Genomic DNA, 16,247 nt, shown 5'->3' with positions numbered 1-16,247 from the left:
TCAGTGTCCAGCAAGAATATGATTTCAGGCTTTTAAAGCAGCTACTAATTAGAAGAAGAATATTCACTGATGTGTACCAGTGACACGCTGAAGTGCTCCTTGAGCTGCAGTAATGGGAGCATTACTCATCATCCAGTATAAGTTGTGTGAAGCACTTCTTGCTCTCATCCAGTATAAGTTGTGTGAAGCACTTCTTACTCATCATTCAGTATAAGTTGTGTGAAGCACTTCTTGCTCTCATCCAGTATAAGTTGTGTGAAGCACTTCTTGAAGGTTGGAAATATTTGGTTTCACAATAATGTGTCAATGTCGTCTTTACTGATATGACACATTAAAAGGCCAACGGTCAAAGTGCTTTAAAGGATAAAATAATCAGCAGCAATAAGAGAAAATATATGTCAATGCAGAGTAATTTTCTGTCTCACACTAAATAAGAGGCTAAATAAGAGAAATAACCAACCAAACTGGTGAATTATCATCATCATCATCACCATCATCATCATCATCATCATCATCCACATTAGGTCAACAGCTACTGAATGCCTGTTTTTATGCTATTTTTGGATTTGTTCACTTCTTTTCAGAGGACTTAATCAGAAAATTGGATGTGTTCAGTGTGGGTGCCCATGACAGTTCAATCATGAATTTTATTGTCCATCGATCAAAGTAATCTGTTCAAAAGTATGAATAACCAATGAATATTAATGACATGATATGAAACTAAGGTTCCATGGTGGAGAGGGTTCAAACACAGGGCAAAGCAAACAGGAGCCAGAATCCACTAATTAAGAGAGATGTACCGTATTATTCCTTCAACAAATTCTTCTTTTACTGTCAGCCAATAATTATGTTCAACAAGTGTAAAAATGGTGTTTTTAAGACTTAACCAAGTGCTGAATCCAAGCAGGAAGTGATGAACCTGTTTTAATAAAGAGTTGTTCTGTCATTAAAGGAACTTCTGTTGCTCTCTTGCACCACAGAAAGTTAATCTTAGCTGCTCCATCCACCTCCTCCTCCTTCTTCCCCATGAAGACCTGTGGACTCTTAAATCTAATTATTGAGAATGGTGTCTGCTCTGATCAGGACGCTGTAGTGAGCGGTGCTTTACGGGAGTCCGTTCAGAGTCGAAGGGGTTGAACAGATGGTTGTCTGGTTGTTCTGATTCTGTCCAGCAGAGGGAAGGAGAGACTCACTCATACCCAGCTCTTCCTCCTCTTCCTCCTCTTCCTCCTCTTCCAGAGAACAGCAGATATCTGTCTGCTGATCAATAATCAATCTGATCCATCACTGAAGTCCCCTCGGTAAGTTTGAACTTGTTGTTCCTGGAGACTTCATGTGAACGGAAACAGAAATTTTGACTGTCACGTGACATTAAACTGGGAATTGATTTTTGGTTGGTGATAGATAATTTCTGAAGTTTGTTTGACACTGAAATTATGTGAAGGGGTCGATCCTACTGATCACTGCGCGTGCGTGTGTGTGTCTCTCTGTCTGTCCCCTCCCCTCTTCTGATTGGCTCAAGCTCTGCAGCAGCCTCCTCGCCGGCTGCACGCGCTGCTTGGTCCATCAGCTTTCCCGATCTGGATAAATCCGGACATCCCTCTTTCTCCGCCTTATCGCTGTTTGACCAGCTCAGCTCAACTCAGCTTCCTGGTCCTCTGCTGCGGATCGTGAGGTCGGCCTGTCCCGGCACGGACCGACATGAAGTGGGACTTGAACCGGACCAAAGTGCGCGGGACGCAGCTGTGAACTGCGGGGCCGCGGCGTGCCAGAGCGCGTGCGTCTAAGGGATGGATGAGTGACAGAAATGGAGCAAAAACTACTGAGTCAGGTAGGAGGGAGCGTGCGCGCGCGCGTGTGTGTTTGTAACTTGTTTATACCAGTGATGCGCGGGGCGGTTTGCTGGTGAGACTCTTTCAGTCATGTTTATGAACCTGAAAGAGGAGCTGAAATTCACTGCTGCCATCATTGAGTTAAATTGAGTTATGTGGCCAAAGAAGAAGAAGAACATCACTGAGTTAGGTTCATATGTGGCCAAAGAAGAAGAACATCCCTGAGTTAGGTTCATCTGTGGCCAGAGAAGAAGAAGAACATCACTGAGTTAGGTTCATATGTGGCCAGAGAAGAAGAAGAACATCCCTGAGTTAGGTTCATATGTGGCCAGAGGAGAAGAAGAACATCACTGAGTTAGGTTCATATGTGGCCAGAGAAGAAGAAGAACATCACTGAGTTAGGTTCATATGTGGCCAGAGGAGAAGAAGAACATCACTGAGTTAGGTTCATCTGTGGCCAGAGAAGAAGAAGAACATCACTGAGTTAGGTTCATATGTGGCCAGAGGAGAAGAAGAACATCACTGAGTTAGGTTCATATGTGGCCAAAGAAGAAGAAGAACATCACTGAGTTAGGTTCATATGTGGCCAAAGAAGAAGAACATCACTGAGTTAGGTTCATCTGTGGCCAGAGAAGAAGAAGAACATCACTGAGTTAGGTTCATATGTGGCCAGAGAAGAAGAAGAACATCCCTGAGTTAGGTTCATATGTGGCCAAAGAAGAAGAAGAACATCACTGAGTTAGGTTCATATGTGGCCAGAGGAGAAGAAGAACATCACTGAGTTAGGTTCATATGTGGCCAGAGAAGAAGAAGAACATCACTGAGTTAGGTTCATATGTGGCCAGAGGAGAAGAAGAACATCACTGAGTTAGGTTCATATGTGGCCAGAGAAGAAGAAGAACATCACTGAGTTAGGTTCATATGTGGCCAGAGAAGAAGAACATCACTGAGTTAGGTTCATATGTGGCCAGAGAAGAAGAACATCACTGAGTTAGGTTCATATGTGGCCAGAGAAGAAGAAGAACATCACTGAGTTAGGTTCATATGTGGCCAAAGAAGAAGAAGAACATCACTGAGTTAGGTTCATATGTGGCCAGAGAAGAAGAAGAACATCACTGAGTTAGGTTCATATGTGGCCAAAGAAGAAGAAGAACATCACTGAGTTAGGTTCATATGTGGCCAAAGAAGAAGAAGAACATCACTGAGTTAGGTTCATATGCGGCCAGAGAAGAAGAAGAACATCACTGAGTTAGGTTCATATGTGGCCAAAGAAGAAGAAGAACATCACTGAGTTAGGTTCATATGTGGCCAAAGAAGAAGAAGAACATCACTGAGTTAGGTTCATATGTGGCCAAAGAAGAAGAAGAACATCACTGAGTTAGGTTCATATGTGGCCAGAGAAGAAGAAGAACATCACTGAGTTAGGTTCATATGTGGCCAGAGAAGAAGAAGAACATCACTGAGTTAGGTTCATATGTGGCCAGAGAAGAAGAAGAACATCACTGAGTTAGGTTCATATGTGGCCAGAGAAGAAGAAGAACATCACTGAGTTAGGTTCATATGTGGCCAAAGAAGAAGAAGAACATCACTGAGTTAGGTTCATATGTGGCCAAAGAAGAAGAAGAACATCACTGAGTTAGGTTCATATGTGGCCAAAGAAGAAGAAGAACATCACTGAGTTAGGTTCATATGTGGCCAGAGAAGAAGAAGAACATCACTGAGTTAGGTTCATATGTGGCCAGAGAAGAAGAACATCACTGAGTTAGGTTCATATGTGGCCAGAGAAGAAGAAGAACATCACTGAGTTAGGTTCATATGTGGCCAAAGAAGAAGAAGAACATCCCTGAGTTAGGTTCATATGCGGCCAGAGAAGAAGAAGAACATCACTGAGTTAGGTTCATATGTGGCCAGAGGAGAAGAAGAACATCACTGAGTTAGGTTCATATGTGGCCAGAGGAGAAGAAGAACATCACTGAGTTAGGTTCATATGTGGCCAGAGAAGAAGAAGAACATCACCGAGTTAGGTTCATATGTTGCCAGAGAAGAAGAAGAACATCCCTGAGTTAGGTTCATATGTGGCCAGAGAAGAAGAAGAAGATCACTGAGTTAGGTTCATATGTGGCCAGAGAAGAAGAAGAACATCACTGAGTTAGGTTCATATGTGGCCAGAGAAGAAGAAGAACATCACTGAGTTAGGTTCATATGTGGCCAGAGGAGAAGAAGAACATCACTGAGTTAGGTTCATATGTGGCCAGAGAAGAAGAAGAACATCACTGAGTTAGGTTCATATGTGGCCAAAGAAGAAGAACATCACTGAGTTAGGTTCATATGTGGCCAGAGAAGAAGAAGAACATCACTGAGTTAGGTTCATCTGTGGCCAGAGAAGAAGAAGAACATCACTGAGTTAGGTTCATATGTTGCCAGAGAAGAAGAAGAACATCCCTGAGTTAGGTTCATATGTGGCCAGAGAAGAAGAAGAAGATCACTGAGTTAGGTTCATATGTGGCCAGAGAAGAAGAAGAACATCACTGAGTTAGGTTCATATGTGGCCAGAGAAGAAGAAGAACATCACTGAGTTAGGTTCATATGTGGCCAGAGGAGAAGAAGAACATCACTGAGTTAGGTTCATATGTGGCCAGAGAAGAAGAAGAACATCACTGAGTTAGGTTCATATGTGGCCAAAGAAGAAGAAGAACATCACTGAGTTAGGTTCATATGTGGCCAAAGAAGAAGAAGAACATCACTGAGTTAGGTTCATATGTGGCCAAAGAAGAAGAAGAACATCACTGAGTTAGGTTCATATGTGGCCAGAGAAGAAGAAGAACATCACTGAGTTAGGTTCATATGTGGCCAGAGAAGAAGAAGAACATCACTGAGTTAGGTTCATCTGTGGCCAGAGAAGAAGAAGAACATCACTGAGTTAGGTTCATATGTGGCCAAAGAAGAAGAAGAACATCCCTGAGTTAGGTTCATATGTGGCCAGAGAAGAAGAAGAACATCACTGAGTTAGGTTCATATGTGGCCAGAGGAGAAGAAGAACATCACTGAGTTAGGTTCATATGTGGCCAAAGAAGAAGAACATCCCTGAGTTAGGTTCATATGTGGCCAGAGAAGAAGAAGAACATCACTGAGTTAGGTTCATATGTGGCCAGAGAAGAAGAAGAACATCACTGAGTTAGGTTCATATGTGGCCAGAGAAGAAGAAGAACATCACTGAGTTAGGTTTCCTCTGTTCAGCTCATTATATCTCCATGTTCTGTTAGTGTTCTGTTGATGTTCTGTTGATGTTCTGTTGATGTTCTGTTGATGTTCTGTTGGTGTTCTGTTGGTGTTCTGTTGGTGTTCTGTTGATGTTCTGTTGGTGTTCTATTTTTGTTCTGTTAGTGTTTTGTTGATGTTCTGTTGGTGTTCTATTTTTGTTCTGTTGGTGTTCTGTTGGTGTTCTGTTGGTGTTCTATTTTTGTTCTGTTGGTGTTCTGTTGGTGTTCTGTTGATGTTCTGTTGGTGTTCTATTTTTGTTCTGTTGGTGTTCTGTTGTTATTCTGTTGGTGTTCTATTTTTGTTCTGTTAGTGTTTTGTTGATGTTCTGTTGGTGTTCTATTTTTGTTCTGTTGGTGTTCTGTTGGTGTTCTGTTGGTGTTCTGTTGATGTTCTGTTGGTGTTCTATTTTTGTTCTGTTGGTGTTCTGTTAGTGTTCTGTTGATGTTCTGTTGATGTTCTGTTGGTGTTCTGTTGGCGTTCTGTTGATGTTCTGTTGATGTTCTGTTGGTGTTCTGTTGGTGTTCTGTTGATGTTCTGTTGGTGTTCTGTTGGTGTTCTGTTGATGTTCTGTTGGTGTTCTGTTGGTGTTCTGTTGGTGTTCTATTTTTGTTCTGTTGGTGTTCTGTTGGTGTTCTATTTTTGTTCTGTTGGTGTTCTGTTGGTGTTCTGTTGGTGTTCTGTTGATGTTCTGTTGGTGTTCTGTTGATGTTCTGTTGGTGTTCTATTTTTGTTCTGTTGGTGTTCTGTTGGTGTTCTGTTGGTGTTCTATTTTTGTTCTGTTGGTGTTCTGTTGATGTTCTGTTGGTGTTCTGTTGGTGTTCTGTTGATGTTCTGTTGGTGTTCTATTTTTGTTCTGTTGGTGTTCTGTTAGTGTTCTGTTGGTGTTCTGTTGTTATTCTGTTGGTGTTCTGTTGGTGTTCTATTTTTGTTCTGTTGGTGTTCTGTTGGTGTTCTGTTGGTGTTCTGTTGATGTTCTGTTGGTGTTCTGTTGTTATTCTGTTGGTGTTCTGTTGTTATTCTGTTGGTGTTCTGTTGGTGTTCTATTTTTGTTCTGTTGGTGTTCTGTTGGTGTTCTGTTGATGTTCTGTTGGTGTTCTGTTGTTATTCTGTTGGTGTTCTGTTGGTGTTCTATTTTTGTTCTGTTGATGTTCTGTTGGTGTTCTGTTGTTATTCTGTTGGTGTTCTGTTGGTGTTCTGTTGATGTTCTGTTGGTGTTCTGTTGGTGTTCTGTTGATGTTCTGTTGGTGTTCTGTTGGTGTTCTATTTTTGTTCTGTTGGTGTTCTGTTGGTGTTCTGTTGATGTTCTGTTGGTGTTCTGTTGATGTTCTGTTGGTGTTCTGTTGATGTTCTGTTGGTGTTCTGTTGATATTCTGTTGGTGTTCTGTTGGTGTTCTATTTTTGTTCTGTTGGTGTTCTGTTGGTGTTCTGTTGGTGTTCTGTTGATGTTCTGTTGGTGTTCTGTTGGTGTTCTGTTGATGTTCTGTTGGTGTTCTATTTTTGTTCTGTTGGTGTTCTGTTGGTGTTCTGTTGGTGTTCTGTTGATGTTCTGTTGGTGTTCTGTTGATGTTCTGTTGGTGTTCTATTTTTGTTCTGTTGGTGTTCTGTTGGTGTTCTGTTGGTGTTCTGTTGATGTTCTGTTGGTGTTCTATTTTTGTTCTGTTGGTGTTCTGTTGGTGTTCTGTTGTTATTCTGTTGGTGTTCTGTTGGTGTTCTATTTTTGTTCTGTTGGTGTTCTGTTGGTGTTCTGTTGATGTTCTGTTGGTGTTCTGTTGTTATTCTGTTGGTGTTCTGTTGGTGTTCTGTTGATGTTCTGTTGGTGTTCTGTTGGTGTTCTATTTTTGTTCTGTTGGTGTTCTGTTGGTGTTCTGTTAGTGTTCTGTTGGTGTTCTGTTGTTATTCTGTTGGTGTTCTGTTGGTGTTCTGTTGATGTTCTGTTGGTGTTCTGTTGGTGTTCTATTTTTGTTCTGTTGGTGTTCTGTTGGTGTTCTATTTTTGTTCTGTTGGTGTTCTGTTGGTGTTCTGTTGGTGTTCTGTTGGTGTTCTGTTGGTGTTCTATTTTTGTTCTGTTGGTGTTCTGTTGGTGTTCTGTTAGTGTTCTGTTGGTGTTCTGTTGTTATTCTGTTGGTGTTCTGTTGGTGTTCTATTTTTGTTCTGTTGGTGTTCTGTTGGTGTTCTGTTGATGTTCTGTTGGTGTTCTGTTGTTATTCTGTTGGTGTTCTGTTGGTGTTCTATTTTTGTTCTGTTGATGTTCTGTTGGTGTTCTGTTGTTATTCTGTTGGTGTTCTGTTGGTGTTCTGTTGATGTTCTGTTGGTGTTCTGTTGGTGTTCTGTTGATGTTCTGTTGGTGTTCTATTTTTGTTCTGTTGGTGTTCTGTTGGTGTTCTGTTAGTGTTCTGTTGGTGTTCTGTTGTTATTCTGTTGGTGTTCTGTTGGTGTTCTATTTTTGTTCTGTTGGTGTTCTGTTGGTGTTCTGTTGATGTTCTGTTGGTGTTCTGTTGTTATTCTGTTGGTGTTCTGTTGGTGTTCTATTTTTGTTCTGTTGATGTTCTGTTGGTGTTCTGTTGTTATTCTGTTGGTGTTCTGTTGGTGTTCTGTTGGTGTTCTGTTGGTGTTCTGTTGGTGTTCTGTTGATGTTCTGTTGGTGTTCTATTTTTGTTCTGTTGGTGTTCTGTTGGTGTTCTATTTTTGTTCTGTTGGTGTTCTGTTGGTGTTCTGTTGATGTTCTGTTGGTGTTCTGTTGTTATTCTGTTGGTGTTCTGTTGTTATTCTGTTGTTATTCTGTTGGTGTTCTGTTGGTGTTCTGTTGATGTTCTCTTAATGTTCTGTTGTTATTCTGTTGATGTTCTGTTGGTGTTCTGTTGATGTTCTGTTGGTGTTCTGTTGGTGTTCTGTTGGTGTTCTGTTGTTATTCTGTTGGTGTTCTGTTGGTGTTCTTTTGGTGTTCTGTTGGTGTTCTGTTGTTATTCTGTTGGTGTTCTGTTGGTGTTCTGTTGTTATTCTGTTGGTGTTCTGTTGGTGTTCTTTTGGTGTTCTGTTTTTGTTCTGTTGGTGTTCTGTTTTTTGTTCTGTTAGTGTTCTGTTGATGTTCTGTTAGTATTCTGTTGATGTTCTGTTGATGTTCTGTTAGTGTTCTGTTGATGTTCTGTTGGTATTCTGTTAGTATTCTGTTGATGTTCTGTTGATGTTCTGTTAGTGTTCTGTTGATGTTCTGTTGGTATTCTGTTAGTATTCTGTTGATGTTCTGTTGTTATTCTGTTAGTATTCTGTTGGTGTTCTGTTGGTGTTCTGTTGATGTTCTCTTAATGTTCTGTTGGTGTTCTGTTGGCGTTCTGTTGATGTTCTCTTAATGTTCTGTTGGTGTTCTGTTGGCGTTCTGTTGATGTTCTCTTAATGTTTTGTTGGTGTTGCTTCTCTCCGCTGGGCTGAAACTTCCTGTTGGGAGGTGATCAGGACCGAACCCCCTGCAGATTCAGCAGGTTTCAGAATAAAACCGTACAGTTCCATCTGGACTTGGTTCCAACTTGTCCTCATCTTCCTTTTGCTCGGTGCTCTTCATTATCTGATAGTTTCACTGCAGAGTCACTGTTTGTGGGTGAATCAGAACCTTTATCTCACCTTTAATTTGAGCTCTGATCATTTGTTGAAGTTCATCTGCTACTTGAAAAAAACACTGACAACAACAGCACCTGGATGGAAGCATCAGGAAACTGCTTCCTGTCTCTGAGGCAGCGTTCAGGTCACATTCGTGTTCAGCTTTAGACACACAACCTGCTCAGCTGTGGCAGCATCTGCAGATGAGCTCAGGACCCAGCTGTGTGTGCTTCCATGCTGAAAGTTCAAGCTTTTGATGTCACAGTGAGAAAAGCTGGAAGTCTTCCAGCTCACTCTAGCAGAGCTGCATCTTCTGAGTGTTCAGATACTGACACACAGCTCTGTCCTCCATCAGACCGCTGACACAAACCCAGCAGATTTTACTCCTCAGACTCAGGACAGATGATGTGTGGTCACATTATTTATCACATGACTCATCGGCACAGGAACAAACACACGGAGATACAGTGGTGAGTTTGGTGTTATATCTGCTGTGGCCTGGCGAATCTGATGGTGAGACCTCTCAGCCAATCAGAGCGCTCAGTCTGCATGACCCCATAAAAATGGACCCGCACCCACAGATAGTTCCAGTGTGTCTGCTGTTGATGTCCTCTACGTGACGGACAAACTGAAAACTGAGCGAAGTGCTGTTCTGAGTTGCTGTTGTTTTCAGTTCACATCACTGTGTTAGTGGGAGGTTACGTTTGAGTCCTGCCCCAGAGTCATAACCAAGAGTCCTGACCCAGAGTCCTGACCCAGAGTCATAACCCAGAGTCATAACCCAGAGTCATAACCCAGAGTCATAACCCAGAGTCATAACCCAGAGTCCTGACCCAGAGTCATAACCCAGAGTCATAACCCAGAGTCATAACCCAGAGTCCTGACCCAGAGTCATAACCCAGAGTCATAACCCAGAATCATAACCCAGAGTCATAACCCAGAGTCATAACCCAGAGTCCTGACCCAGAGTCATAACCCAGAGTCCTGACCCAGAGTCATAACCCAGAGTCATAACCCAGAGTCATAACCCAGAGTCCTGACCCAGAGTCATAACCCAGAGTCATAACCCAGAGTCATAACCCAGAGTCATAACCCAGAGTCATAACCCAGAGTCATAACCCAGAGTCCTGACCCAGAGTCATAACCCAGAGTCATAACCCAGAATCATAACCCAGAGTCATAACCCAGAGTCATAACCCAGAGTCATAACCCAGAGTCCTGACCCAGAGTCATAACCCAGAGTCCTGACCCAGAGTCATAACCCAGAGTCATAACCCAGAGTCCTGACCCAGAGTCATAACCCAGAGTCCTGACCCAGAGTCATAACCCAGAGTCATAACCCAGAATCATAACCCAGAGTCATAACCCAGAGTCATAACCCAGAGTCATAACCCAGAGTCATAACCCAAAGTCCTGACCCAGAGTCATAACCCAGAGTCATAACCCAGAATCATAACCCAGAGTCATAACCCAGAGTCATAACCCAGAGTCCTGACCCAGAGTCATAACCCAGAGTCCTGACCCAGAGTCATAACCCAGAGTCATAACCCAGAGTCATAACCCAGAGTCCTGACCCAGAGTCATAACCCAGAGTCATAACCCAGAGTCATAACCCAGAGTCCTGACCCAGAGTCATAACCCAGAGTCCTGACCCAGAGTCCTGACCCAGAGTCATAACCCAGAGTCATAACCCAGAGTCATAACCCAGAGTCCTGACCCAGAGTCATAACCCAGAGTCATAACCCAGAGTCCTGACCCAGAGTCATAACCCAGAGTCATAATCCAAAGTCCTGACCCAGAATCCTGACCTAGAGTCATAACCCAGAGTCATAACCCAGAGTCATAACCCAGAGTCCTGACCCAGAGTCCTGACCCAGAGTCATAACCCAGAGTCCTGACCCAGAGTCCTGACCCAGAGTCATAACCCAAAGTCCTGACCCAGAGTCATAACCCAGAGTCCTGACCCAGCGTCATAACCCAGAGTCCTGACCCAGAGTCATAACCCACAGTCCTGACCCAGAGTCCTGACCCAGAGTCATAACCCAGAGTCATAACCCAGAGTCATAACCCAGAGTCCTGACCCAGAGTCATAACCCAAAGTCCTGACCCAGAGTCATAACCCAGAGTCCTGACCCAGAGTCATAACCCAAAGTCCTGACCCAGAGTCATAACCCTTTACACTATTTCTTTATGCCTTTTATCTTAATCTTAAACATATTTTGTGTTTTATGTAAAGTGCTTTGGTTTCCCCTGTTTTTTTCAAGTGTGCTGTATAAATAAAAGTTGATTGATTAAAAAAAAGTTGATTGGTTAATAGTGAGTCCTCTAACTGAGGCGGTGATGTCTGAAATATGCAGAATTACTGACATAGTGTGAGAGGCACAGCAGAGACATTCACAGAATGAGAATAAATCAGCCAATCACAGAGGAGAAGGTTGAGACGTGTGGACATAAATCATCATGTTTTCCAGCACAGGAAAGGGTCACACTGAACAGATGTCACAACACAGCCACCTCCTGCTTCCGTTCCTTCAGATTTCTGCTGAGTTCTTCCTACAGTACTGGATCTCTGCATGCGGTTGGCCTGTGGTTTAACTGCCTCGTTTCCAGAAGAGAGAGCTGCTTCGGGCTTCAGATTCAGACGTGCCTCCACAGACTGATGAAGGCTCAGAGTGATGAGGATGATGCTGATGAAGGCTCAGAGTGATGAGGATGATGCTGATGAAGGCTCAGAGTGATGAGGATGATGCTGATGAAGCTGAAGGCTCAGAGTGATGAGGATGATGCTGATGAAGGCTCAGAGTGATGAGGATGATGCTGATGAAGGCTCAGAGTGATGAGGATGATGCTGATGAAGGCTCAGAGTGATGATGATGATGCTGATGAAGGCTCAGAGTGATGAGGATGATGCTGATGAAGGCTCAGAGTGATGAGGATGATGCTGATGAAGGCTCAGAGTGATGATGATGATGCTGATGAAGGCTCAGAGTGATGATGATGATGCTGATGAAGGCTCAGAGTGATGAGGATGATGCTGATGAAGCTGAAGGCTCAGAGTGATGAGGATGATGCTGATGAAGGCTCAGAGTGATGAGGATGATGCTGATGAAGGCTCAGAGTGATGAGGATGATGCTGATGAAGGCTCAGAGTGATGATGATGATGCTGATGAAGGCTCAGAGTGATGAGGATGATGCTGATGAAGCTGAAGGCTCAGAGTGATGAGGATGATGCTGATGAAGGCTCAGAGTGATGAGGATGATGCTGATGAAGGCTCAGAGTGATGAGGATGATGCTGATGAAGCTGAAGGCTCAGAGTGATGAGGATGATGCTGATGAAGGCTCAGAGTGATGAGGATGATGCTGATGAAGGCTCAGAGTGATGATGATGATGCTGATGAAGCTGAAGGCTCAGAGTGATGAGGATGATGCTGATGAAGGCTCAGAGTGATGAGGATGATGCTGATGAAGCTGAAGGCTCAGAGTGATGAGGATGATGCTGATGAAGGCTCAGAGTGATGAGGATGATGCTGATGAAGGCTCAGAGTGATGAGGATGATGCTGATGAAGCTGAAGGCTCAGAGTGATGAGGATGATGCTGATGAAGGCTCAGAGTGATGAGGATGATGCTGATGAAGGCTCAGAGTGATGAGGATGATGCTGATGAAGCTGAAGGCTCAGAGTGATGAGGATGATGCTGATGAAGGCTCAGAGTGATGAGGATGATGCTGATGAAGGCTCAGAGTGATGAGGATGATGCTGATGAAGGCTCAGAGTGATGAGGATGATGCTGATGAAGCTGAAGGCTCAGAGTGATGATGATGATGCTGATGAAGGCTCAGAGTGATGAGGATGATGCTGATGAAGGCTCAGAGTGATGAGGATGATGCTGATGAAGGCTCAGAGTGATGAGGATGATGCTGATGAAGGCTCAGAGTGATGAGGATGATGCTGATGAAGGCTCAGAGTGATGAGGATGATGCTGATGAAGGCTCAGAGTGATGAGGATGATGCTGATGAAGCTGAAGGCTCAGAGTGATGAGGATGATGCTGATGAAGGCTCAGAGTGATGAGGATGATGCTGATGAAGCTGAAGGCTCAGAGTGATGAGGATGATGCTGATGAAGGCTCAGAGTGATGAGGATGATGCTGATGAAGCTGAAGGCTCAGAGTGATGAGGATGATGCTGATGAAGGCTCAGAGTGATGAGGATGATGCTGATGAAGGCTCAGAGTGATGAGGATGATGCTGATGAAGCTGAAGGCTCAGAGTGATGAGGATGATGCTGATGAAGGCTCAGAGTGATGAGGATGATGATGAAGAAGAGGTGTCTGTGTGTGGTTGGTGTTCCTCCTTCAAATAGAAATATTTAATCACAGAGCAGAGAATCTCAGTCAAATCCATCTTCATAGTTGGTATTTTCCCCAGAGCCCTGATGTATGGATCATGTGACCAAAGTGCTCAGTCACACTGTAAGATGGTAAATCAGTATCAGTGAACCAGACAGTAGATGCTGTGATGACCTTTGACCCCTCTGAGCTGTTGTACTCGCTGTGTTAGCATCCATGATGTCTCACCAGGAATCATCACCCGTCCTGCTGCTGACTTTGGTCCAAAGTTCCTCCTCTGTGTTTAAAAGCTGCTGTATAAATAAAGTCATAATAATGATAATAATTATTAGCATTATTATCTGTTAACATGGAAGAAATTAAAACTGTTCATGTTCTGAGACAACATGACATCACACTGAGAAGCACTGACCGGTTTATGGCACATTTTCATCCACATACCTGTGCTTATTCCTTTAATGATGAACACTGGGTTTAGACCCGTAACAGCGAATTGTTTTTGTGAATTTTAAAAGTTTTGAGAGTTTTGAGCAACAAAATATGAAGACGTGGTCATTTTTAAAGGCAAATGTTGACTTGAGGTAAACTGAGAGTCTCAGAACCTGTGGACCACAGTCGCTGTGAGACTGTTTCTGCCCAGGATCAACCAATCACAGCAGGGCTGTAGCCTCAGCTGGGTTTATTCTGCTTAAAGGTCAGCGTGGACGATAAGTCTGAGTTTAGGTCAGAGGTCAGAGGTCAGTTAACTGGTGTCTCTGGCCTGGTGTTACGCTGCTTGTTGTCCCCTCTTTCCTGTCCTCTCAGCCCCAGCTGGTCCAGGCAGATGGACCCTTCCTGGTTCTGGTTCTGATGGAGGTTTCTTCCTGGTTCTGGTTCTGGTTCTGATGGAGGTTTCTTCCTGGTTCTGGTTCTGATGGAGGTTTCTTCCTGGTTCTGGTTCTGATGGAGGTTTCTTCCTGGTTCTGGTTCTGATGGAGGTTTCTTCCTGGTTCTGGTTCTGATGGAGGTTTCTTCCTGGTTCTGATGGTTTCTTCCTGGTTCTGATGGTTTCTTCCTGGTTCTGGTTCTGATGGAGGTTTCTTCCTGGTTCTGGTTCTGATGGAGGTTTCTTCCTGGTTCTGGTTCTGGTTTCAGTGAATCTGTTGGTTTCCTTAGTGAGGATATTGTTTTTTAATTGGCTCTGAATGAATGAATTGGACTAATCTTGAATTGAATTAATTGGTTTTGAGTGGATTATGCTTACATTTTACTGAACTCTAATTAGTTTGAACTGGACTACATTATTGAAGTGCCTTGAGATGACATTTGTTATAATTTGCCCCGTTGGACGACTTTACTCCAGAATTTGATGAAAGTGACCTGCGTGATGAGGACTGTAGTAAATCAAGTATTAAAGTTTAGTTAAAACCAGCTGCTGGTCCCCGCTGAGTAAAGGCTGTTTAATTTGTATGTTAATGCACCTACTTTTAGGACAACAGAACCAAAACTAGCATCAGAACATGAAAGAAGGATGTTGCAGGTTTCAGAGCAAAGATTTGGACCTTTTGTCCCTTCAGATCAACCTCCTGATCTGAAAAATATCACTAAGTGATTTGATATCAACATCAAGCCTGTTAAATGGACCTGGTGAATAGCGGAGGATTCAAACCAAGCGGTTACGCACCTCGACTTCAAATATATTACTGTAGAAGAGCTGGAAAAGGGACTTTTGCATGAAGTGTCCCCTGTAACACCGACGGTGATTTTTAGTAACGTGGTTTTGCTCCAGCTCAAGATGCACGTTTCATTTTCCATGTGTACGGTTTCCAGGAGACTGTTGTCAACTTGACTTCCAGCCAGCAGCATATAAAACGTGGTTGATAAGCCACAGATAGCTCAGTGGGACCAGGCCACTCCAAACGCCCCACCTGCAGGGCTCCTGGTGCCGATGGTGGAGGAGCTGCTCCTGGGAGGTGAAATTCTGACTGAGCAGGTTGAATCTAAGACAAAGCTTCAGCTGACAAGTGATTTATGGATAAACTGAAAGGCCTCTATCTCTGGTTAAATTATGAGGAGCTGTTTCAGGGACAGATGCCGGTCTTTCTGAAACACAGATATCTTGTTCTTTTTGTTTTCAGTTGGCTTTTATACTCTGCCCTTTGATTCATTTTCCTTCTATTAAAAAATAAATCAATCCTCTCTGAACTTTAGGGCATGAGAGTGACCAATAAAAAGAGTTTAGGGTGAAGTCTGGAGCCCTGCTTTGGGTCAGATGATAAGTATGTTTAAAGGTGTTTCCGACTGTTCTTATGTGGGTGGTTTTCAGCATGTTCAAACATGTCTTTCCCTCCATCAACAACTTCTGCAGCTAAACGCAGAAAAACAAGTGGTGTTTGCTTCTGATCTGACTGGTTTTAGCCCAAAGGTGATGGTTCTGATCTGGAAATAGTAAATAGTTCAGTTTGCTTCTGTTTTATCAGCTCAGGAAAATGTCTAAAATCAGGGATTTCATTCTTGTTAGAAATGATTGTCCATGCTTTCGTTTCATCCTGATTACTGTAATTCCCTTTTCCCTTGTCTGAGCTGAGCGTATCTGAACCGCCTACGGTCCAGCGAGCAGCTGCCTGGCTGCTGACGAACACATCCAGAAGCTCTTACACAGCCCACTCCTCTTTACTCTGGGTCCCATGCTCAGATTCCTGTTGAAAACCCTGGTTTCTACGATCAGAACCTTGCTTGGTCCAGCCCAACAGCACCAGCAGGACCCTGTCAGCTACTTTGTTTAACAGGAGACAGAAACCTGGTGCGATTTAAACTCCTGGCCGAGATAAACAGGCATTCAGAACTCTGTGGACACTTTTAAGACCTGCTTTGTGAGGTTGGTTCTTCCACATAAATTATATTTACTGTGCTGAAGTCACCGTATTTGGTAATTACTGCCATCTAGTGGTCTGGTTAGAGATAACAACCAGCAACAAACTGCATGTACACCTGGAGGCTGATTACCTGCTGTAAGTCACTGATTTCCAACAAAGCCACGCCACGTTTGTTCTTTTTTTCTATCTTCATTTGCCCTGAATTCTCCTCTTTTCATTTCTAACAAGGTCGATCTATGTTTGTTATGTGTTTCCTCAAACTTCTCCCAGTGCAGCATCCACAACCACTGATTCCTCCACTTCTTCTTCTGCGTCACCCTCTGTGGTGTATTCTTCTTCTACACGTCATTTAACGTCACG

The 16,247-nt window shown here is 43.4% G+C and overlaps 1 protein-coding gene across 3 annotated transcripts in view; it reads left to right on the top strand.

Moving 5' to 3' along the window:
• The first annotated feature begins 1,573 nt into the window (after window positions 1-1,573).
• The window catches only part of crhr1 (corticotropin releasing hormone receptor 1), a 76,655-nt gene continuing 61,981 nt past the window's right edge, over window positions 1,574-16,247 (top strand). For all 3 annotated transcript variants that reach the window (XR_011908022.1, XM_072368844.1, XM_072368843.1), the window contains exon 1: window positions 1,574-1,831. Coding sequence is in view for 2 of the 3 variants with exons in the window: in XM_072368844.1 (XP_072224945.1) it covers window positions 1,808-1,831 (24 nt within the window). In the remaining variant the exon portion in view is untranslated. The remainder of the gene's footprint in view (window positions 1,832-16,247) is intronic.

Source organism: Leuresthes tenuis, unplaced genomic scaffold, assembly GCF_036924035.1.
Source record: "Leuresthes tenuis unplaced genomic scaffold, fLeuTen1.0.hap1 SCAF_17, whole genome shotgun sequence".
NCBI lineage: Eukaryota > Metazoa > Chordata > Actinopteri > Atheriniformes > Atherinopsidae > Leuresthes > Leuresthes tenuis.
The sequence above is the reverse complement of the archived record's forward strand: the minus strand, read 5'-3'. Positions and strand labels throughout refer to the sequence as shown.